We start from the raw sequence: 25,226 nt of genomic DNA on the forward strand, positions 1-25,226 counted from the left end.
GGAAAAGTAAAGAGAATTCTTTAAGATTGAGATTGGTTCGAGTATTTAGTTCTGGAACTTTAAAGACTCCAAAATGTTCAAGCCCACTAAGTGTTTCGAGTTCTCCAAGTTCGAGTCCTGGTTATTGTAGTTCGTGCGTAAAAGGGAGATATTCGTGGCATTTATCCTCGTCTAATAAAGATCATCATTCCCCGTGTTCTGTGGAAAGTGGTGTTTCGCTTTCATCTTCTAAATCTACCATAAATACGAGTTCTGCAAATTCGCCAACTACTTCTTTTTCACCACCAACTCCTTATTCGACATGGTATATCAACGAAAGGTATGTTCTTTATAAATTTATGAATACGATTAATATCAAATATAATTGAGTCAATTTATAGTTAGTACAAATAAAAATAAAATTTTCATTCATGAACTATTTTCTATTAGAAATTTTATATTCTCAACATGGATACCTATATAAGAAAGAATATGTAAATATAGCTTTAGTAAAAATATTTTGTGTCATCAATAATGTAAACAATATATATTCGATGTGAATTTTTTTTCTCAATAAAATGTCATGCTTTTTATTTAGTGTCTTTTGAACACTATTTAAAATAGAATTACGCGGCTGCCGTATTTTATAAAATGGACAGGCTAATATGCGTAAGCGGGTACATTTATACAATTTTAGTATCGGGTAGGCGGATAAAAATCAAGTAGCCTTCGGCGAGTTATTAGACGAAGTAATCTATATGAACACGAAGCGTAAAAACAGAACAATAGATAGACCACTTTGAAGGCACGTTGAAGCGAACGCACATCGCTAGCAAGGTGCTGATGGGTCGATGCAGCGCCGGCGCTGCAGAACATAACCAAGAAGACGAACATCCCCACCAATTCTCTTCATCGTCCAAACGATCGCGTCGACGTGTACCCACTTCTCCATCCAGCGCACAAAACAGAGCGAGAAGAAAAGAGTCTCTCTACTTCTCTATCTCTTGTTCTCTTTCCTCCTTGCTTCTCGTCACTGCCTCTTGTCGCACGAATGCACCTCGTTGTGCTCCGCAGAACACTGCACGAAGCGCCTCGAACCAGTGTAGAACGGTTTGCAGCAAAGTAAAGCTGTTTTCGCGTTTACCTCCTCGTGGGGAATTAGGAATTGAATAAAACTCACACAGGTATGTGTCAAATTTATGTACGCATTAAACCTTAAATAGTTAATAGTTTGTGCTATCATTTATTATCTTAGAATACAATATCTCATACCCGCGATTCTTTGTGTATGCTGTATGTTATACCGTGAGAACGTATAGCGTTGACAGTGACAACTAAATTGCCGCGCTTTTACATAGGATACACGAAGTCAGTTCTGAAAAATTATCGTGCAGAATGATCGCGCGCGCATATCACAAAGCACATGCGAATATGGTTCATCGAAAAGCTTCCTTGGACTCTTCCAAATATGCAAGCATTGCAAAATAATCTCGATGTGTTTCCATGCTAATTTTTTTGCGGGTTCCATCTCCAGCTTTTGCATCAATCATCTATCCTTTATCAAAACATTAGAGCCGTGACCATTGCGTGACTTGTCCACACAGAGTTTCGAAAAAGTTTCCAACGATTTATTCACCCATGTAACGGTCTCTTTCAAATACCACGATGTAAATGTATCGTGATTTGTACTTTATCAACTCCATGGATACAAGTCGTATACTTCGTGACAGTCGAAAAAATACCTTCTCCACATACTATCCGTTTTATTTCATTTATTATCAGTCAAAGTTTTGATTCGTGTTCGTAAATAATATCATTAAGCTTTCATTCCGCGTAGCCTAAATTGCGACTGGAAAATTGCGTTGTTTATTTATTTATTTATCTCTTTTAATATTTCCTCGTTTATCCTATAAATTATTCTCAATCAATTTCCAAGCAATTAGAATTGGAATTAAATTTCAGCGAAATAATTGGTAAAAGTGTAGGCAATGTACGAAAAGCTTCACGATTGCAGAACAAAGCGCATTTTATACTTTGAGTCTTCCGAGTGGCTGAGAATGGCCTCGAGCAAAGAGCATGATTTAGGGCATACAGTGTTTCCTAAAGTATGTAGGTACACATACGTGTACAGCAGAACAAGAAGTACACACACGCTCATTTACACAGACGAGCGTTCATGACTATACCTATTTGTAGCCTGCATCATCGGGCAAAAAGTAGGTCTAGGGAATCAGCTGACCGAAAGAGGCGCGTGCGCTTCACTAAAAGCAGAACACATTTGAAACGCCCACTATACACCTACTCTCGGTATCCCGGAAAGAGGGAGTCCACGAAACGCGAATACTGATAAACCTACAAAAACTTTTCGCTTAATCAATCGCTGATTATACGTCATGCACGTACGTTACACATCATACACCTATAGACTAGATATTTTATATTTAGAAATATAGGCCATGCATGTTTGATTTATATACCAGCTTATATACCATACTCATCGTACTCAAACGAGTTATGCTTCCTGCTTTAACGGCGAAACAGCTAGAGTAAAACCGAAGGTGTACATTATGCAACAGATAAAAGTTTTAATTGAAAAATAAAACTTCGTTATACCCGTGCTACTTGCATCGCTGAATTTTCTTCCCCCATTTTGTTGTTTAGTTCCCTCGTTTATCGGCAGAGGGTGTTAAATTTTAACGTCGCCCGTGTATTGTTCGACTGTTCTATCAGCGTACTTTGCAATGCATACGTAATGGGTCTTTGACCATGACCGAGTGAGAGTTTAGCGCGAATAAACATAGTCAAGGTTGATATGACATTTACGTAAAAAGTGGCGAGATTTTGAAACTTTGCGTTATTTCTGTACCGAGAGTAATTTGCTGTTTCTTTGTTATGTAAAATAAATAGGTTTGATAACTCTTTCGTTTTGATGCGTGTGCAGCCCATTGGCACGACCACGGAACTCTCACCGTTGCGTAAAACGGCTTTCTTAAACAAAAGAGGATTTGCTAGTGAAAGGAATTTCACTGTTAGCCGTGAGAAAAAAGTAGTGCAGTGACATACGGGAAAATCTCATTACTTAGCTATATTACTGGCTTACATTCCGTGGTTATAAAATCGTTAGTCCACCATCGAGCTCTGCGTCTTTTATTTTATCATATTATACGCCAACAATATTTTACCTCTTGCATCTCTCCATTTTGATTCTATCGGTACACTTAAACCAATAATTAAAATATTAAAAAGAAAAAGAAAAAAAATTGGTATACTAATATCTACGGGTATTCATAGTTAGATACGAATCAGTCAAATAAAACATTGTATTAAATTTTTATAGACAACCTCTTTAGAAATTTTTTCTTCATGCATCAAGTCTTCTTTCCTTTTCTTGAATTGTATTGCTAATAAGTGAAAATAGGAGATTTTATGTAAAAGATTTTTCACTTCAATTTACCTTATCGATTCATCTCGAAGTAAAAGATACGCTCAGTTTATTTCTAAACCGTCAAGCAAGTTTCGTAAATTACACGTAATTGAATTTTGTATTATCAAACAAACCGTATAACGATACAGGTGTACGCGAGGAACCGCCAATTAGCTTCAGAAGGTAATAAACACGCAACGAAAGCGAGTCTCGAATATATTATGATAATTAGCACTCGTAGCGCTGGCTCGAAGCTGAGCCGAGTGAAACGCTTCTTTGGCCTGACGCTTCCGCGTATGTAGAATTGCTGCATGAATACACGTACGCGCTAACCTTCCCATGGTTATGTCACTCTCATGAAATTAGGAGGGAAATCATGCAAAAACACCATTCTGATTAATTGTTCCAATGATGATTCAGTGATGAAGTACTCCCCGCAACAGCAGCAGCAAAAGGAAAGGAAGTCGGAGAGCGACGTCTGCTCGATCGATGCGACACCCAATCGTGGAGCGCGGCGTTACTCGACATCGACGGAGTGCAAAAATTTGTCGATCACGTCGGCAAGGAGCGCGATCTGTCGTTCGCCGTCGACGGGGATGTTTGCCTGGATGCGTGTGTTCCGGCTCGCCTCGATGCTGCATCAAGTCGGCTGCTAGAGCCCTGTATAAGAAGCGAGTGCCTCGTGCCGCAATTCATAGATCTATTTAACGAATTAAAATTAAAGGACCGTGTACACGTGTGCGTGTGGGAGCGCGGGTGTCGCGCATAGCCTGCGCCTGCACTTATGCAACCCGGCTCATTCGCGTGTCTGCACGCATGGTCACACGTGTACAGGTGCATCCGACGACCCTTTCCTCTCGGTCGTGATTTACCTAACCATAGGGTGGTCGGTTCGTATGGTAGGGACGGCCGACGGTAGCTCAACTATAGTGCGTTACGCAATAACAGCCACGTTAACAGCCACGGGCGTCGTACTGGCTACGTTACGCCTACTTATGTAGAAACGAAGTACATATACGCGTGTTCTCACGTATACGCGCATATCGGTAAACGTTTCTGTAAGTGCGTATACACGCGTGTGCATTGTTACCCATAGAGCGCAGTCCCGGGTTCCAGTCAATCAATTGGTCATTCGCGAACTATCAATTAGCGCGTAAGCTTGGAAATCGGAGGTAATTCGTCGCAACACATCGCTGGTGATCCATTTCCAGATTTATCCACCGAGTTTTCTTCTCGTTCTTCTTTAGTTCATACCTTTCGAGCGAGTCACATGTGCACGCGTGTATGATTACCTGCCATAGTAAATACAGTTTTTTAGCTTGTACGTGAATAGTGATAAGGATATAACGTGGTGCTATGTTCGAAACATTCCTTCACTACCGAACTATTTTCCGTTGCTTTGACTTAACGTCTCGGTTTCTTCCTCTGTTTTCGTCTCCCCACTTTATCGCCCGCTATCCCTTTCTATGCTTTTATTCCTGCAGTATCGATTCTTTCGTGAATAACGACAATCTAATGCCGGTGAATATCGACTATTTTTGTACGAATGTGAATAATCGTACTGTTTCCTCTGTTTGCGTTATGGATCGACCCGGCTCGAGATTTTCTGTCCTTTGTGTTCGTTTTATCGAAAAATTGGAAAAGCATAATCGAAATTGTGATAATTCGACGTCGTTGCATTTACTATCTCTCGTAAGATGTCACTGCTGTCGAGGCATATTATATCGCGCGCGCTTCAGGTATCTACAATAACGAATTTACATCCGATTTCACTCCCTCCCCAACCTATTATTATGCGATCGTTAAGAGAATCTGTCAATGTTATTAATATCGATCGATATATTTTATGACTACGCAAATCGACAAATAAATTCGATATTTGCTTTAACGCGCGATTCACTGTTTTATGCGCCAATCCTACAAACATCCTCCCCTCCCTGCCCCCTGCCCCCACCCGAAAAAAGAGATGTCCGTTACTGCGAAACCGTGGTGGAACTGCGACCAGAATTTTTAGAAGTACGTTTATCTTTGAATAATAAAACGTTGTTCTGTGAAAGCATAGTGTTTATTGATTCACATCCAATCAACGGTTCCTTTTGCCATGTACGAAATTCTTTTTCTCGAAAATATTTTTCATTCTTGGAAAATTGTTTTCCTGCATTTCGGTGTAATCGAATATTTCTTTTTTCCTTTGTCACCTACGCGTATGTTCTTGAGATTAAGTTACTGGAAGAAGGTGTAATTGAGTAACAGCTACGAACCATTTGCGGAGCATACGAAGGCAGAGAAATAATAAACGAAAGTGAGTCACACTTGCGGGTTAAGAATAGATATGTTTCTTTACAAGGCTCGCGTTAGATCGAATACAAAAAGACACGGCCGTTGCAAGGTGGTTATTAATTTTTAACGAAAGCCATTAGGACACTGTTAAGGGGATCCAATTTGAAATTATAATTTAACGTGTACTGCTTTCTCGAATATGGTTCATTAAGGTCGTCAATTCGTAGATGACGATGATTGAAGTTTGTAAGTCTATATATGCCAGTGATCTCATGTTGTCAGCTCTCTGTTCTCAAGGATCATTTTCTTTATGTAACACATTCAAATGAAGGTTCTTTTTTCTTCTCTTTTTGTGCGTCTAGTACACGAGCTATTGCGTAATTACTAATTATCGAGTACATTTCCAGTCTTATTTATACGCGCTGTTAATTTGATATTTCGTATGGTTTATTCCTATTATGCAACGCGTATTTATAATTACTCGTGATATACGCGAAATAATTAATGTTATTACTATAATGTTATTATGGATAGATACAAAGTTATATTGATTAGAATATAGTTTATATATAGTTATATATTTTGATGAATTTGTTTTTGAGAAGATAATAAGTGTGGAATATGGTTTCATGTATCGTTTGAGTTATTTTTAAGATCATTTTAATTTAAACGAGCTAGATTAATCTATAATGACGTGTTTTAAAAAATAATTATAAATATATAGTTTCAGAGGATATGAATGAATACCAAAAATAAATTTAAAGTTTTAATTATGTAACGTAGTCAAAGATAATAGTTGCTTAATCATAATATCTTTAAATACCATGCAAAGCAAAAGCAAAAATAATCAATGCTGATGCCTTGTTAATATAAAGCAATTAGTATATCGATTAGTATCCAATATTTAATATTTCTTTAAAAGGAGTAGAAAATACTTAGAATTCTATTCGTAATTTAGATTTTTATTTCATTCTTTAAATATATAAAACCATGAATCTTGAAATTACGATTTTATTAAAATTATTCTTTAAGTATAAAATTACGAATTTTTATTTTTAATAAAATTATTAAACTTATTCTCGACCTATAAAATTAATTCTTTTCGAACGTTTTTGATTTTCAATAGAAGTATCATAATAAAAGTGATACTAAAATAAAATAACAAAAATCTTTTATAATAAAATTTTATCGTATGTAAACCTAATCACTTTTAAATGCATCATCAGTCGGTGATAATAAAATCTTATACAAACTACGCAATCGGTTATTGTATTGTATGACTTGTAAATAAAACTTGATTACGTAGACAATGCGTATATATATTTCACAACTGATTTGTTTATCGTAGATATTTTTACAATTGACTTTATAATGACTTATGTATCAGTTCTCCTTGAAATGTTTGAATTACATTTGAAACACAGATGTGTTTTAAAGGAAAGGCTTATCCGTAATTTTCCAGCAGGCTCTTAATTGAAATTTATTCTGTTCCCAATCCATAGAAATGTGTGAGTGATTAACCCAATTATCGTTGCATCGAAGAAGGAATGATGTTGATTGATTTATTTTATTCATCCTGTATATAAATTTGTTCAATTGTGCCTTATTTAATTTTACAACTTTCAATACAAACCTCCATAAAAAATATTATTTAACATATTATTCAAATTCTCAATAATGACAAATATATTTATAAAAATGAATATTACGCGAAGAAAAATAGTATGATATTTATTTTACTGCATTCTAACCATTCATTAATATCAGAGGAACACTTATGTAATATTTCCTGCAGTATATATATATGTATATATATATATAATTTAAACCTATGATGTAAATGTCACAGGTGCATAATTATTAAAGTGCATTTAGAACGACTAAATGTTAATACTTCTGATATTCTTGAACAATATTTATTTTGTTTCGATATACCTGATAGGGTACCGATACCTTATTAAGGCAATATTTTTACGTTATCTACTGTTTGTAAAGCAGGTTGTGAATTCTGGTATATCGGATGTGGGTTTACTTATCAGAGTTGGTTATTTCGTATGTTTTGTCAGATATCCTAGTTTCAGAAACGTAATTTGGAAAATATATTAATATTAAAGACATACAGGAATAATTTGTTTAATTAAATGTTAAAAAATGAAATAATTGCCAAATTTGTTTAATTATAGTGTATATTTTCCTTTTTTAATTAGTGACTGAGTACTTCTGCATGGAAAATAATAATCGATTCAATTCAATAGACACACAGTCCTAACATTAAAAATATTCTATTTAAAAACCTTAATTAGCATCGTATATACCTTCCAGTTTTATATTCATGATGTAAAACAAAAGAGTACGTGATGGAATGGTAAAACGTCATATTTCCTTTCCAATACTAAATTTATAAATTGCTATACAATTACGTACTTCGAAACTTACATAGAATCATTAGTAAAATTACGTTTTACATTTCCCCTGTTAATTTATTTTCACATTTATCGTACGAATTATTTAGCACTAACACGGTTGGTAGATTAAATATCGCGAGCAACAATTGCTTCGAACGCTAATGACAATGGCTAGTAATGACATCTACGAAAGAAGTCGATAAAACAGGTAACGACTACCTACCCCCGGAAACAACCTACCTTACCGACCAACCACATTGGTCATTCGGTACGGTTCAGGACTGTGGGTGGCAGGTAAGACAAATAGTGGTAGGGCGGGAGGGTGGGGGGTGCATGGTCGTAAACACTCGCGCAAGAAGTACGTACATAGTCTCGCGAGGACTCGTGCCGCGATTACGTCGTTCCGGAATATGAGCGTGATCGACGTGTGGTGATCAAGAGATACGGTCGTGTAATCGCGAAGATTTCACAGAAATTACTGCGGATTTTTCCTTCTTGACGGTTCGTCTGTCACATTACATCGGGACTCGGTCGTGATCACGTGATACTTGCGATTCGTCCGCATACGAAGAGATCGAAGTATTCGTTAAACTCGCGCGGTGTTTCGAATGTGCCGGTGAAATAGAACCCTTATGCAATGCGTCGTCCCCTGATTCGCCATCTCTCCGAGGGTGGTGGCGGTGCAGGTGATAATACCGGTGCCAGGAGGCAGCAATCCATGAAGGAAGATGACCGTGCCAGTTACACTTGGAATTGTCGTGAATATGGGCATCACCTGTCTTCCTGCGACCTTCTCAAGGTCCCGTCAGCTCTCGGCTGTCGCGGCCAGACTACGTCACCGGAGGCACGAATCGCGATCCACAGGTAGGCCGATTTCGATCAGCAGTAGACGCGTCTCGCGCTGGCAGGGGAGGCTAGCTCCGAAATTGTCCGGGTCAGTGCATCCTTCGGGGGCTCATTCTGGGTAACCGCGCTCGCGCACTGTACTCAACTGTGGTTATACTTACGAAAGAAATCGTTTAGCGAAATTTTCTTTCCGCAAATTCACGAGGAAAAGGAGCGCTATTTTTTAGGGGGATGTTATTGCACGCGTTGTGCAATATTATATGGGATATCATAATATATGGTAATTGTAAATGATGACCATGAATTTTTATGATTTTTGTTTCCAGAAATTTTTCAGCAAAGAATATTCATTTTTGGGGGGCATGTTATTGCACGCGTTGTGCAATATCGTATGGAATATTAGTATATGGTAACTGTAATGACGACAATGAATTTCAATGATTATTTTTTCCTGAAATTTTTGACAAAAGGGTATTCATTTATTAGGCTACTTATTACATATGTGCTATAATATATGGGATATTGTAGTATATGGTAACTGTAAATGATGACCATGAACTTTTATGATTTTTGTTTCTAAAAATTTTTGAGAAAATAGTATGCATTTTTTAGGCTGCTTATTACATATGTTGTATAATATATGGGATATTGTAGTATATGGTGATTGTAAATGATGACCATAAATTTTTATTTCTGTTCCTTGAAATTTTTGAGAAAAGAGTATTCATTTTTTGGGATAATTATTTCATATGTTGTATAATATCATATGGGATATTATAGTATATGGTAACTGTAAATGATGACAATGAATTTTTATGAGCTTTTTCTTGTAATTTTCAAGAAAAGAGTATTCATTTTTTGGAATAGTTATTCCATACGTTGTATAATATTATATGGGGTACTGTAGCATATGGTAATTGTTGTTTAAAATAAGAAATATTGAAACAGTATGTTATTATGGTTTGTGAATAAGTATATTTTAAAACACAATTTTAGACTTCTTGTGTAAAATAAAAATGCTAAGGAATGCTATATTTTAGGTTTATATATGATGGATAATGGTGTATATTGTTTACAGGTATGGAAAGTATAATTCATTTTTGATTTTCTATTTCAGAGTAATTTTTGATAATATCAATCAGTAGCTCCATTATAATGATTATATAGTTAAAATATTCTTCATATAGTAGGAACTATGAACAATACGTACCCATTTAAAAATACATGGAAATACATGTAATTTCTATTAATTATAGATAACAAAAACTATACTATACCATAACCTATAAACTAAATCAAATGAATATCATAAAATGAAGATACGAGAAAAATTATACTATACTATAACTTATAAACTAAATCAAATGAATTAGTTGTCCTAAAAATTCATATATGTATGTTGCAATATTAATAAAAAATTAATTTTTTAATCAGACAGCAACGATTGTTAATATTTGGTTAAATTTACGATATCTTAATAAAAATGAAAATATTTTGAAATTTACCGCAAAAATTGAAATATCAGCATTTAATTATTCAATTATTGGTATTATTTAATAAAATAGCGTATATTGAAAAGTAACATAATTCAAGAAATATATAATTCTATATCATATTGATCTACAAATATTTGTAACATTATTCTTTTGAGGTAAGCACTTGCCTTCAATGACTTGAAAAATTTAAACAAATTTATTTACCTTCCAGATTAATTATTTACCATAAGTATATAAAATCCTGCGTTTTAAAAAATTTTACATTTCACTGATCACATGGTGTCTCATTCTTATAATCACAATGATCAATGAAATTAATAAAATGAAATGAAAAAATTTCTAATATATGTGTAAAACACTAACAAATCATAAATGATAAGTTATTAGTTGTAAGTCATAAATAATGTATTCCATAATTATTTCCCAATTACAAAATATGAAAATCAATCGATTTTATATGAAATTAAATTTCTTTTTAATTTATTGACACATTAAGTGTTCTTGAAAATTTATTCACAGTTGTACTAACTACGAACCAAATTCAAAAGCATTTTTTCACTGATTTAGAATAAATAAATATACAAAGCAAAGAATTTTCATCTACACATTTAGGTCTATATTTTTCTAGATCAAATTCTCACAAATTTCCTAACTGCTTATTTCCCATAATCTATAACTATATAACTATAATATCCCATAACAGTTATCTCCACTGACTTTTACCTGAACATAGTCCATCCATAATCGTATAATATAATCATAAAACAGCAAGCTAAAAATCTTAGAATGACACGATTTTCCTAAAGCAGGATACCATAGCAATTATTTGCACATGCCAAGTGTTCTCTAATCCTGCAGTTAAATCGACTTCAAACACCCTAACCATCCGTATAGAATATATTTCACGTACAGTGAATCACAGAAGTACTCTCCCAAGTGGTGAACTTGGGAAACATAAATTTCAAAATCCAGATCAACGAGAATGTGTATTATACTGAACAAATCCAAAAACCAGCAGAGATTAAATTCACAAATATTCTAACTATTATAGTCGATATACTATATTGCGAATGCTATTGCGACGTTAATTTTACTCAACTATTACGTATTTATTTAAACATATTTAACTCTTTGCACTCAAGAGGTGAGCTTCAGTCACCATTTCATAAAATTTGGAAGATCGATATTAATTAATATATCAAATTTAATGTAATGATATCCAAATCAAATAATTCTACAATTCTATTATTATAAAATTCTTTATTTACTGCTCAAAAAAATATTGTCAATTTTCTTAGTAGAGAAGCTTTGAATTCCTACTCTTCTCTAGCCAAAAAATCGTCGACTGCAAAGGGTTAATTTGAGATAATTACAAATATCAAATATCGTCGACTTTATGGCAGAAAGTCTTCGAATTACTATCTTTCTATAACGAACAAATCGTCGAGTGCAAAGGGTTGAGTTATCATAATAGGTAACGTTATTATTAATCTATTTAAAAAATGTATATATAAAAATAATAATAATTGAAAATTAGTAATTGGGGAAATACAAATACTTTTGTCACTCACTGTACATCCGAGAGCACAAACAAATAAGCGCGTCCTACAAACGTAAGTGGATGAGATACATGGAATCAAATGACGAGTTTAGAACTGACTCCATAAATTTCAATTTTAACCTATGTCGACATACTTCGTTCAACGATGCATTACTATGTTTTTTGTCATAGAAGCAACTCGAATCACAGTACTCGCTTACATTTATTCACCAAAATCTCTTGATTATATATACCAATTTACTTTCATAACATCTTTTTAATGACCACCACTTGCACATATACACCATATTTAGCCAATAAAAATATTTCAGATCGATAACGTCCAAAGAAAAGAATTATCAGATAAATTTCGAATTAGAATTCAATCCTGGAAAATTTTCTGTTAATATGTTTCATTAATCCCATAAAGAACAGCTCCCATCCAAACGTGAAAAGGGTAGGGAATTTATTAGGCAATCACAAAAAGGGGTCGCGATTCGTGAGAGATTGGGAAATACTGCTTTGCCGTTCACCCACTCACCCACACACCTACCTTCCGCATTTTTGACAAATTCGCGTCGTCCTCGAGAATTAAAGTCCCCTCGGGGACGAGTGGTTTCTCGTGCTATATCGCGACGAAGGTGTAAGTATAAAATAAGGTGAAAAAAAAACAGAAAAATACGGATATTTCCTCGGATATATATTTGCGTTCACGGATTAAGGCTATGTCCTATATCTAGTGACCCAAATCCTCCTGGGTCGCATTCGTGGGAGGCACATTTCCTAAATGACGCGCTCCGCTCGAGAGGTGCCATTTTGTCGACACAGGACCGCGTCGCGGGATGTCCGTCGCGTCGTCGAATCGTTGCGTTTACGACAGGAATTACTTCTGGGAAATAACGCGTCTCCAATTCGACTGCTGCCCGAAATTAGGGAGCAGGGATCATCGTGGAAATTTGCTGCCCGGCCGCACCGTAACCGAGAAGGGAAACGGTAAACAATTCCGATTGGAACATTTCCGAACATTTCCGATTGGAAATAGGTCAGCGACGTATTTACGACGAAGATAATCCCCTTTGATTTTAAGATGCAACCAAGGTCGAAAATTTCCACGGAATGTTGTCGAACACGCGAGGGAAACGAGGCAGAATTTATACGTCGAGCTGCCCCTCGCGAGACGTCTGTGTGTTATATGCACCACGGCTTACGACTGCCGCGACATCTACCGGCATGAAATGTGATAATTGACCTAGATTATCGGGACAATGCTTAGTCGATCAGAAGTTTGCGTTTGTGCTCGGTAACGGTTTGAGATATTGTGGAAGTTTGCAAAAACATCTTGCTAGGATTGGAGGATTATAGATTGGGTAGTATGTCGAGAAGTGTAAGATATATTTGGAGGTTAGGAAACAGGTTCTGAATGAATTGGGTAGAGAAATTTGGAGAAAAGAATTAGAATAATGTGATAGATACTGATTAATAATTTCTATGATATATAATATATAATTTATATATGATATATATAAACAATAATGATTGTTTGGAATATTGATAATTATAGGAATATGGTATAAGAGTATAGTGAAAAATAAATACAGTGTGTAGTGAAAGGTATTGATGCAACAATTTATAATTTTGAAGTTATATCATTATATGTAGATTATTAACTTGTAGAATTATGTATATCGTACATGGTAGTGCATAAAAATAAATATATTAGAATTATTAACAATTTGTGTTTGGAATTATTAAAGCAATGAATAAGAGTTATGGTTGATTATGTGATATGATATTTTTGTAGTTATATTACACATGATTGGTGAGATTTTTACAATAATAGATTTTCTATGCTCTAAGATAATTTTCTAATATTTTTCAAATTTATATTATTTTCCTTAACTACCCTAAAATTATTTATTATTTATTAAAAGATACTGTTGTAATAAATCATTTTCAGTCTTTCTGATGAACAATGTGAAGGATAAAATTAAGAATCTTTATTTGTTAATAAAAAATTATATTATTTATTTCCAAACTTTTAATTTTTACTTTTTCTTTAATTTCAAAATTTTGTAATTATATATATTAAAATATACCCTAGTTTTAATCACAAATATTAATAACTAAAGAAGAATACTTTACAATTACGTAATAAATTACTTAAAAAATTATTATTTTGGATAAGCACAAATTTTTTTATATTTTTTGAAATCAGTTTTATTTTATGCGATTTATTTATTCATATATTTTCAACTATAATTTATCTTGGAATATAAATTCGATATTCATTTTAAAAATTATATCAGTTGGAACTTGGAATGCATGCTTAACTTCATATCTCATTTAGATTATCATGATCGTGCAAATTTAATGATTTCCCGTGCGTGGGATTAGCCATTCGTCTTTCGTTTCAATATCTCCGAGATATACTGCTCGTTATTAGAATTTCCGGAACGTATCGCGATTTAATTAAATGACGAGGACATTTGGTGGTAAAGCAACGTTATTTGCTTTCGACGATACGTATAGCCTTCCCTCTTTAATTAGTTTTGTGATTTAGGATATAGAAATAAAAAATCCACATCTGATGTAATTTCGCGTAATTCATCGTGTAAGCTTAATTGCACGTAATTTTATTTTTTTATTTTGAAAAGATTAAGATAGAAATCTTTTCAAATTCGAAATTTTATTTAGAAGAGATAGATTTATTTTAAATAATAATCCTTAAAAATTATAATATCATATACTATAATTACAGAATTGAATAATGTATCCTTCACTTAAACTGCACATTATATAAATAATAGAGAATATATTGGAGAATATATTTTGTTGCCATTTGCTATGTCAATATTTAAATTCAAACTGCCAATGTTCTTTTAATATATTTATAATTTATTACTTTTCGATTATGGTTATTATGAATACCTTCATTAAACATTTAAGCAAAATTTAAAACATGTTATAATTTATATTTCTTGTAATATTGTAATATAATCTTGTAATATATATATATATATAGCCTTGTAATATCTTGTAATATATAATTATGTGTACATGTCTAAATTTCACAGAGAATAAAAAAAAATATAATACTTACTAGACAATTAAGGATAGCTAATAATTCTATACAAAAATTTAAAAATATTCCCACTCTCGAATAAATTAGTAAAACAAATTTCTTCAAAAAATTTTTCACTGTATTATTTATTATTAGAAAATTTAGAATCTTCTAAATTTCATATTTCATATTAGCTAATAATTCCATTCAAAATTTCAAAAATATTCCCACTATTAAATAAATTAGTAAAACAAATTTATTCAAAAAATTTGTCACTGCATTATTTATTATTGGAAAATTTAGTATCTCTTAAATTTCATATTTCCTAAATTTTCTATTTTTAATTTCACGTTTAACAAACTATGAACACCAATTACAGAACCAAGAATCCTGTGTCGCTACATCACTATACGTCTCTCATGCTAACCATAAATTCGACTAATAAATTACACGAAAACAAGTATTTACAAACTCCGAGGAGAAAGGAAACAGGCGAGAATAGAAACCACACTAATTCCGTCTGTTATTCAACAAGTGTAAACACTTTTCAACTCGTTCCGGCTAACCTGTTGAATAAATATGAAGCCGAGAGGGAGAAGCGGTTCAAAGCGAGAGTAAAAGCACGACATAAAGAGCGCAAAGTTTCTTCCACTCAAACGGAAGCGCAAAAAGACCTGGCCGAGCCAGGTGCATTAATACCGATTCGGTCCTCAGGAGTCACATTTGCTCAGCCGTTGAAAATTCTCCAAATCCATCGTCCGTTAACGCGTCTGGTTTATTTAGTTATTGATAACGACGATAGGGATAGTATCGTTGGAACACGAGATGCCTTGATTTATTAAAACTTCGATAAAGAGATGGGTGATCGATACGTGTACGTAGGTCTAGAGAGTACACCCTATATTGATTTTAGGTTATGTGAAATGACATGTTTTATCGAGAAACTGATAATTCTGACGTACGATCCCCTGCTTTTCCACTATTTAACAGCGTAATCAGAAATTCTTGCACCTGCGATGTGGAAACAATCTTATCCCGCTGGTCATATAGGTTATGTTGTTTGATCGATGGAGGTGAGAAAGTTGTACCATGCACGTACAGTAAGTGTAGTTTTCTCGCATATATAATTTATATATGATATAAACAATAATGATTGCTTGGAATATTGATAATTATAGGAATATCGTATAAGGATATAGTGAAAAATAAATACAGTGTGAAGTGAAAGATATTGATTGGAGGATTATAGATTGGGTAGTATGTCGAGGAGTGTAAAATATATTTGGAGGTTAGGAAACAGGTTCTGAATGAATTAGATAGAGAAATTTGGGGAAAGGAATTAGAATAATGTGATAGATACTGATTAATAATTTCTGTGATGTATAATATAATATATTATTTATATATGATATAAACAATAATGATTGCTTGGAATATTGATAATTATAGGAATATGGTATAAGGGTATAGTGAAAAATAAATACAGTGTGAAGTGAAAGATATTGATGCAACAATGTATAATTTTAAAGTTATATCATTATATGTAGATTATTAACTTGTAGAATTATGTATATTGTACATGGTAGTGCATAAAAATAAATATATTAGAATTATTAACAATTTGTGTTGGGAATTATTAAAGCAATGAATAAGAGACATGGTTCATGATGTGATATGATATTTTTATAGTTACATTACACATGATTGGTGAGATTTTTATTACAATAATGCATTTTCTACCCTAAAATGATTTATTATTTATTAAAAGGTTCTGTTGTAATAAATCATTTTCAGTTTTCCTGATCAATACTTTGAAGGATAAAACTAAGAATCTTTATTTGTTAACCAAAAATTACAATATTTATTCAATCTTATCCCGCTGGTCATATAGGTTATGTTGTTTGATCGATGGGGGTGAGAAAATTGTTCCATGCACGTACAGTGGGTGTAGTTTTCTCGCAGCATGATCGTTACTAGCGTTAAGAATTTTATTTTTAACCTCGCTGTGTTTAGGAGTTTATAATCCGTTGCTTGTGAATAAATAAATAAATTGCTGATATATCTTTCTGGAATATTTTCTATGCAAAATAAATTAGATGGACGGGTGAGAAAGATTTTCTGCGAGATTGAAGGTTTTTGCTGGAATTTGGTGATATCTTTTGTTGTAATTTCTAGTGTGAAATCACAGGGATCATTATAACCTGGGATTTTATCGTATACAGTTATGAATATATAAAGTTTATTATTATTAACTTTTATTTATAACTTTAACTAATTATAAGTTTATGTTTATGAAATGAATACACTTATGAATACACTTACTGACAGAAGTTAAGTTATGCAAAATATGAAGAAAGAATATACGTGTCATTATGGATTACTATAGCTAATGCACTCTGTATTGGTTTGGGTTCGGAACTAAACTTTTCCAGAGAATAGAAGGGCCTTTTAACCGTTTCAGTCCCAAGCAGCGCGATCGCGCTTTTCAGTCGAAATGACGCGCTCAACTTTGCTGATGCACGTACGTCACATAGAACAAACAAGCGCTATTGCGACGATTGGGATTTTTTGACATAAAATTAAACAAGCGTTATCGTGCCGTTTGGACTTCTTCGCAAGCGTTATCGCGCTGTTCAGAGTTTTTCGGCCGTGTTCTTCCGAAAGCCTTTGCGACTCAAACGGTTAAGCCAAATAGTGGAGGTCCCCAAAAATCGCTATTGGCCTGGAACGTCCAGCAGATTTGACATCATCATAGCTATGATTAATTACGACATATTTAACGTTAAAAACAATAATAATTTTAATCGTACATAATTTTAATCTGTAACGTATAGTGTTCTTTGTGGTTTTATTTACTGTCAGATTTTATTTTCAAAGCAGTCATTATTACGATATAGTTTATACATATTTTATATTATTATAAATAAATAAACAGATCCTTAGTTTAAAAATTGTTCACCAGTTTTTCTCTAATATTTTTGTATACAATGGATGAAATAAGGGTGTAAAAAGGATTTCCTGGAATTTGGAAATGTTTGAGGGTTTAGGTGAAGCTTGGTGACATGTTTGTCGTTTGAAAATATAATAACTTTAATCTTCGTAGCTCGAGAATTTTTCCCCAAAAAGATCGAATTTATGTAATAACTTTTTTCCTTTTTCTTTACTTTCTTTACCCTTTTATTAACGTAAATAAAACCATATAACACTTTATGCACTATCGATGTTACCGTGGTGGCGTTAGTCAAGTACGAGGGTTTAAACAATTTATTTATTATTTTGGATTTATTAGAATATTCCGTATAACACGATACAGTTATATAAAGGTAATTTTTTAACTGATTATATTTATAAAATTTCTGAAATTTTTAATACATGAAATTAAAACGTTTAAAAAATAAAATTAAAAATAGTTCTTTATATGCAGAATTATATACTAAGGATTAATTAGTCCTTAATTTATTAATTAATTTTTACAAATAATGTATTTATTCTACAAAATCCATGCTGCAGTAATTACTGTTTGTATTCAAATGTAAAGTGTATTTGTTATATGAGAATATAACACATAATAAAATTTGAAATATTTTCATTATAAGCGATATCAAATCGTCCATGGATAGTGTGGTAGCTTTTAAACAATGGTGTTTTGTTCACACGAGTTCATTCCAGTTTAACCTTTATAATTTCTTACTATCACGGAACGATCTACTTAATTATGCTTATTAAAATAATGAACATGCCAGCGTACGTGTTTTGTGTGCATATCGTTCACTCTAAATTATTAGGTTTATAAAAAAGGGAAATAATTTTTCTTTCTCCTCATTATTAAAAAGAAACTTGCCGCTTTTAATTAATATAAATATGAAATAAATAATAAATAAAGTAAATTCTCGATAAAATTGCAATACTGAAATAATACCAAATTTTTACTTCATTAATGAACATAATTTTGACCTGTTTCAAAATTCTGTTAAAAAATTGGTAATATTATTCACAGTGTCGAATGAATTTGTTTAAAAGAACAGCGAAAGACTCTTAATTACTATTTAATCGATTTGACAAGATAAAATTAAAACGAATGCACACCAAATTATGTAGTAAGTACATATTAAATAAATGTATAAATATTAGCTGTATTATACACTTGTAAATATTAAGCAGCTTCAAATATTGACTTAACTAAACGTTAAATATGGAATTTGTTCAACCAATTCTAATTCGTTTAACTTGCTATTAGTCTTATTTACATATTCCATGTAAACGTGGAGGAGTACAAGCAATAATTATCAGAAGCGAAACCAAGAATCTCCACTTAAAAATGTTCATAGAAGATAATAAATTAAATGGATAAAACTAGAATATTTAATTTTTAATTAAAAACTTATTCGTTAAATAAGATTTTGGTTAGATATGCTTAAAAGTCACAAATAATACATATTCCAAGTATTAAATATAGTGAGTAAAAGATAGTTAATTGAATATTACCCATAACTAGTTACTACGTAATTTTCAAATATAAATAGCATTATAAAATAACTTAAATTTTAATTAATCTTAATACCATATCCTTCGATTAAAAATTATAAATTTTGCTCTAGCAAAATCCTGCATCAGAGTAATTCTAATAAATTTGATAGCAGGACGTATATACGCAATATCGAATTACGTGCGATAATTCATGCGAGTAACCTAAAATTACACTGCCATAAATTAAAACGAATTGAAAATTTCACTTCTTCTCCACGCATAAACTAACCTACTTCCTTTAAAAGAATGTTAAACACAACGGTATATCATAAAATAAGCCACAATGAATTCTGATTAAAAACTTCCATTACTTTTCACATTCGTGCAACGCAGTTTAAAACAACCCAGTTCCCTTCTAATAACCTCTGGAACAATCAACGTAACACGAGCGACGAATAATCCTTGCTCCCTCCCTAACGCCATCTGATGTGAACTGACGAACCCATTAGCCCATATACCGAAACTACTCCGTGTCCCTCCTTCCGTGCTACTCTCTTTTACCATCATGCCACTTTTCCCGATACACGTATGCATATAACCCGTCCGTATTAACGAATACCTTTCAGTTCTTTCATTAGGACGAAAAATTGTAATCGATACTAATTTTTCCCTGCCGTACACGAGGGAAAATCCAGTCGCCGAAGATTAACTAGGAATATGTAGGCTGTAAAATAACTTGACCCTATTTGATGATGGATTAGTTGACCATGGAAATAGTTCGTGATTGGCTGTCAAGCACAGTCGGGTTTGCAGCGCGTCGGGTGTCCAATGACTGCTCTCGTCGCTCGTTTCATGCGTGTATACGCGTGTAATATTTAGCGTGGCATATACAAGCGGTTCTTTTACATAATCGGAGGGGTCGCGTATTGCGAAATGCCAGGAAGGGTATAGAGGACATCCTCATTCCACCCGCGATAGTCGATCGGCCGAGCGGAGATGATCGTTGAGTAATAAATTAGTTTTGCCCAGGAGGTAATACAGAGATTATGCAATCGGTGCCGATAAGTGGGACAATCTGATAGAAGAACGGAAATAACCTTGACGACGGACCGGAAACCTCAGAAACGGAAGTCGGAACGATAGGTCTTGCTGGTTTTGTTCCAAACAGCCGTAGATCTTGCGGCCACGGCTTTTTCTCCTTCCAAACATTCCGGTTAAATGTCACAATCTTAGATCCGGTGGTTCGAGTGGGCTCCGCGTAGGGGGCGACTTGTAAACAAGGTTTCCTCTGTTATTGGGGAGAATGGGCGAGCTCGAGTGCTCAGATATTGGACAGACTGACATTTCCAGATTTTTCTACTCACTTAATTTTGGTTCATTTCTTACGTTCATTTTTTCCAATTGTTTAATTTATTTTTTAATATTCTGCGTGTTATCGATTTGTTACCGAAACTATTTACAATTTTATTAACACTAGAACTACTAACCCAGTGAAAATGACTGGTCCCAGAATTTTCCTTTTTGCAATCACCGAATAAATACACCTGCTTTAAGAATAAAATTGGTATCAATTCGTATTAAGAAAGAACTGTAATCAATATATTCACTCATATTCATCGTACCGCTGAAAATTACTATAATCTGTGCACGTCATAGTTAGGTACCCATTAAAGATCGGTAGTTCTAGTGTTAATATTTAATTTATTTGTATATACTATATATATTGTAATATTATATACTACCATATATATAGTCTATGCTATATACTATACACACTGTACTATGTACTACTACATATATACTATATATATTATACTATAATATAATATAAACTAATATAAAAAATAATATTATATATAATATAATATATATAGTATATATCTAGTAGTATATAGAACAGTGTGCATAGTATATTAGATATTGGACAGACTGAAATTTCCAAATTTTTCTACTCACTTATTTCTGGTTCATTTCTTACATTGACTTTTCCAATTGTTTAATTTATTTTTTAATATTATGTATGCTATCGATTCGTTAACGAAATTATTTACAATTTTATTAATATTTAATTTATGTTGATATACAATATAAATTGTAATACTATATACTACCATATATATACTATATACCATACACACTATACTATATACTAGTACATATATACTATATATATTATACTATAATATAGTATAAACTAATATAATAAATAATATTATATACAATATAATATATAATGTATGCTGAAGTTAATTTGATTTTCTGTGTTGAATTTTTCCCACTGGTCGATTTTATTTAAAAAAATTACACGTTCGTGTTGTTTGTTAACAAAAAATGGGTATTTATGAGGGAAGCTCAGAGATTTGCCGTAATTTGTTTTTTAATCAGAGTCCGCATGGCTTGTGAATATTCATGCGTTCGTTAAAATTCGTAAACGATAAAATCTGAATTTTAAGATTTAAATGTGGATACGAGAACGAGTATACAATTAACAAGTTTATGCTTCATCGCGGTGGAACTTTGCATAGCAAGTTTTTATCTCGATGGAGGTACAGAATTTGTTTAATAAAACCAGAAATTAGGTTTTGCCTTGACTTCTTGTGTGGATCATTAAAATTTATCAAGATTTTTGAATTTAGTTTATTTCATACATTCTGTTTCTTTACCTTTACATTATATTCTTTACATTTTACATTCTTTACAACTTTACATTCTGTTTTGTTTATATATTATATAAATTATACAACTAACAAGTGGCACAATGTTAATATAAAATTATAATATTCAATTATATAAATTATTATATATAATAATTATATAAATTATATATTTATTATATGAATGTATATATATACATACTACGTGTAAAATCAAACATTGGTAATTATTTTACTAATACCATGATAAAAGATATCTAATTTAAATTCACTTCTCTCCGAAAGCTATTTAATTACACTGTTTGACACGAATCTGAATCTGTAATATCCATTGAGTAATTCTTGAAGAGTTTACTTTCTTGAAAAGAATTCATAATTGCAATTACCATATCCTGATCTAACTTAATCTAATCATATTAATTTCAGTTTCCGAAAAATGTAGGTTTCTCCAAAAAATACACGATTTTAGGCTAAAATGAAGTATTACGTAAAAAATGAAAATGTTAGGAGATTTATTCTTATCTTAAAAGTTAAGTGAGAGTATCCCGAGTTTGTCAGTGTCCATAATTATAATTATTTGTGTTTCTGGATAACTATAATTAGTCATCAAAATTTAAAAATAAGACTCCGAGTGCACTTTCTACGCGGTATTCTTGCGTTTTTACAAAGAGTTCTTTATCTGACACGAATTTCCTACACGGTATCGTATTCTGTAGGCTTGTCTGAAGAAGAAACCATGGAACAAAATTGTCGAAACAGTTTTCAGTTCGATTAAATCGTAAAAATATTCGTCGGTAACGTATGTACGGGATTTTACCGCCAGGCAGCCATTGCTGGCTTGTTTAGCCTCGACAGTGCCGTAGTTACGCGTACCAGTATCAAGTGCAATGGAGCAAACATGCAATAGTGTACGAGAAAAGGAGTACAATTCATTATAACTATACAGTTAAACGACACAAGTGTTTATATGTGTATGTATGTGTTTCATGTATGCACAATGGTGTTATTTATTCATAGTTTCACTTTTCGCTAGTGATTTTTATACTGTTCATATTCTATGCAGTCAATAACATATAAATTAATAATAAAGGCATTATTAGTAAAGATAAATTGTCAAACTTAATTATAAATATTATATACGTATAATTACAGAATGCTCTTTTATGAAATAGTAAAAATAGCAAAGAATTAGAAAAAGAAATGTCTAATATGTTCAGTAAAATATGATATGTACTTCGAAACCTGTTAACCCTTTTGGAAGATTTCTTCGTTGTGAATATGCAATTCGAAGCTCTTCTTAGATTTTTATAAGCTCAATGATACTCTTTATGCTAAAACTGAAAAAAGAAAATCGTGAATTTGAGTGAAAAACGAACGAATAGAATAATTTTATTTCGATGTTCTTAATATAATTATCATCATCCATGATTTAAGTTATAGCATTAAAACAAACGGTCACTGAGAGTCACCTCTCGAGTCCAAAGGGTTAATAAATAAATTCAATATACCCTTAATACAACCTGTTGATACGGCACTGATTCCTTCAATAAGTTAAACAAGGATAGAATTTCGAGCGATACTCGATCAACGCCATCTACGATTTTGGACCAGAAACTCAAGAAAGAAACAGGAACACAGAATGAGCAAGGAGGTCGTCTAATTCTCGTCACGTGACAGACAAAGACAGAAAGTAGTTAGAAAAGGATAAAATGGATTTGACAGTGAAAAATCACAAATTAACAAGTTTCTGTAATTAATTCATGAATTTTAATGGTTGCTTCGCAAAGCTAGAACTATAGGCTACATTTCTATGCAATTTTCGAAAACAATTTGTTACTAATTAGCTTGATATTAATAAGAATTTAATGGCGTACAAAATTTCGTAACACCGACCGCTATAATTTTTCGTAAAGGTATTACATAATAGACAAAACTAGGAGTGAAATGTGAATAAAAATGATACGAGTAGATGCTCAAGGGTATGGGTTTTATAACGCGTACAAGTAATTTACAAATTAATTGCATAGAAGATAGTAATAAACGAAAAATCAATAGCATCTTCAACAATAGTTTCAACACTCCGTACAATAATTGCTGATAATTAATTAAATACCGAGAAATTAGTATCTAAAATGATATTAGAAACTTCTTTAAAGGTGTGCCTTTACGATGCAATTATAAAAGTTCATAAGTTAACCGCGAAAATTGAGTAATTTGTTAAATATCTAATGAATTCGCGAATAAAACTTCAAGCGACAACGGTCAACGCCATCTATGATTCTGGATTGGAAGCTTGTATTCGAGTTCAAAATCATAGATGGCGCTGACTGGAGCTCACGACAATTTTCTGATTTTCTATTAGGAGTACATAACATCATAAGAATTCGCTCGTCAAGCCAGTTCCAAGAAATGACGTCATTTCCAAGAATTCTCGGACAATACTTTTGCAGCCTCCCCGTAAAATTTTCGACCGATTTTGCGATTTTGTATCAGGAGAACATGACATGACAGGAGGTTGCTCGCCTTCCGATTCTAAGAAGTGACGTCATTTCTACGAATTCTATTCAAATGAATTTCACATCGTTTGCGTGAATACATGTAGTATACATAGTCTATCCATTGCAAGGAGATTTTAATTACTTTTTTTACTTTACTTACCTTACTTACCTTACCTTACTTACCTTAATTCCTCATACTTTACATGTTACTACTGGAGATAATATTCAGTATCTTAAATTTATTACTAACTTATTTCTAATTAATGATGAATTTATATTTAATTTATAACTAACTTACAACTATCTTATAGTTGGTTTGTGACTCGTATTTTAACTTTGGTGCGTAGCTCTTAGCTTGGTATCACTTCCCAAAAGAAAACGATACCAATTACCAGGTCTCACCGCGTGGAGGTGGCTACGCATCGAGACCCGACATGCGCCCTAGTGGCGCAACCTATTGGTGCTATCTGTATCGAAGGTACCCTAATCTAACTTGGAGCGAAAGAAGTTAAAGCGACTCTACTGACACTTTATTATATTTCGTGTCTTACAAAGGGGACTTCGATTCGGTATACT

The 25,226-nt window shown here is 32.7% G+C and overlaps 1 protein-coding gene across 1 annotated transcript in view; it reads left to right on the plus strand.

The window, feature by feature from the left end:
• Positions 1-25,226, plus strand: part of LOC108550122 (putative protein TPRXL) — a 27,938-nt gene that overhangs the window by 678 nt on the left and 2,034 nt on the right. Inside the window, exon 2 of the mRNA XM_017903770.1 lies at positions 1-319. Coding sequence (XP_017759259.1) covers positions 1-319 — 319 coding nt within the window. The remainder of the gene's footprint in view (positions 320-25,226) is intronic.

The sequence above is a fragment of the Eufriesea mexicana genome, unplaced genomic scaffold, assembly GCF_001483705.2.
Source record: "Eufriesea mexicana isolate 0111107269 unplaced genomic scaffold, ASM148370v2 scaffold2534, whole genome shotgun sequence".
NCBI classification, from domain to species: domain Eukaryota; kingdom Metazoa; phylum Arthropoda; class Insecta; order Hymenoptera; family Apidae; genus Eufriesea; species Eufriesea mexicana.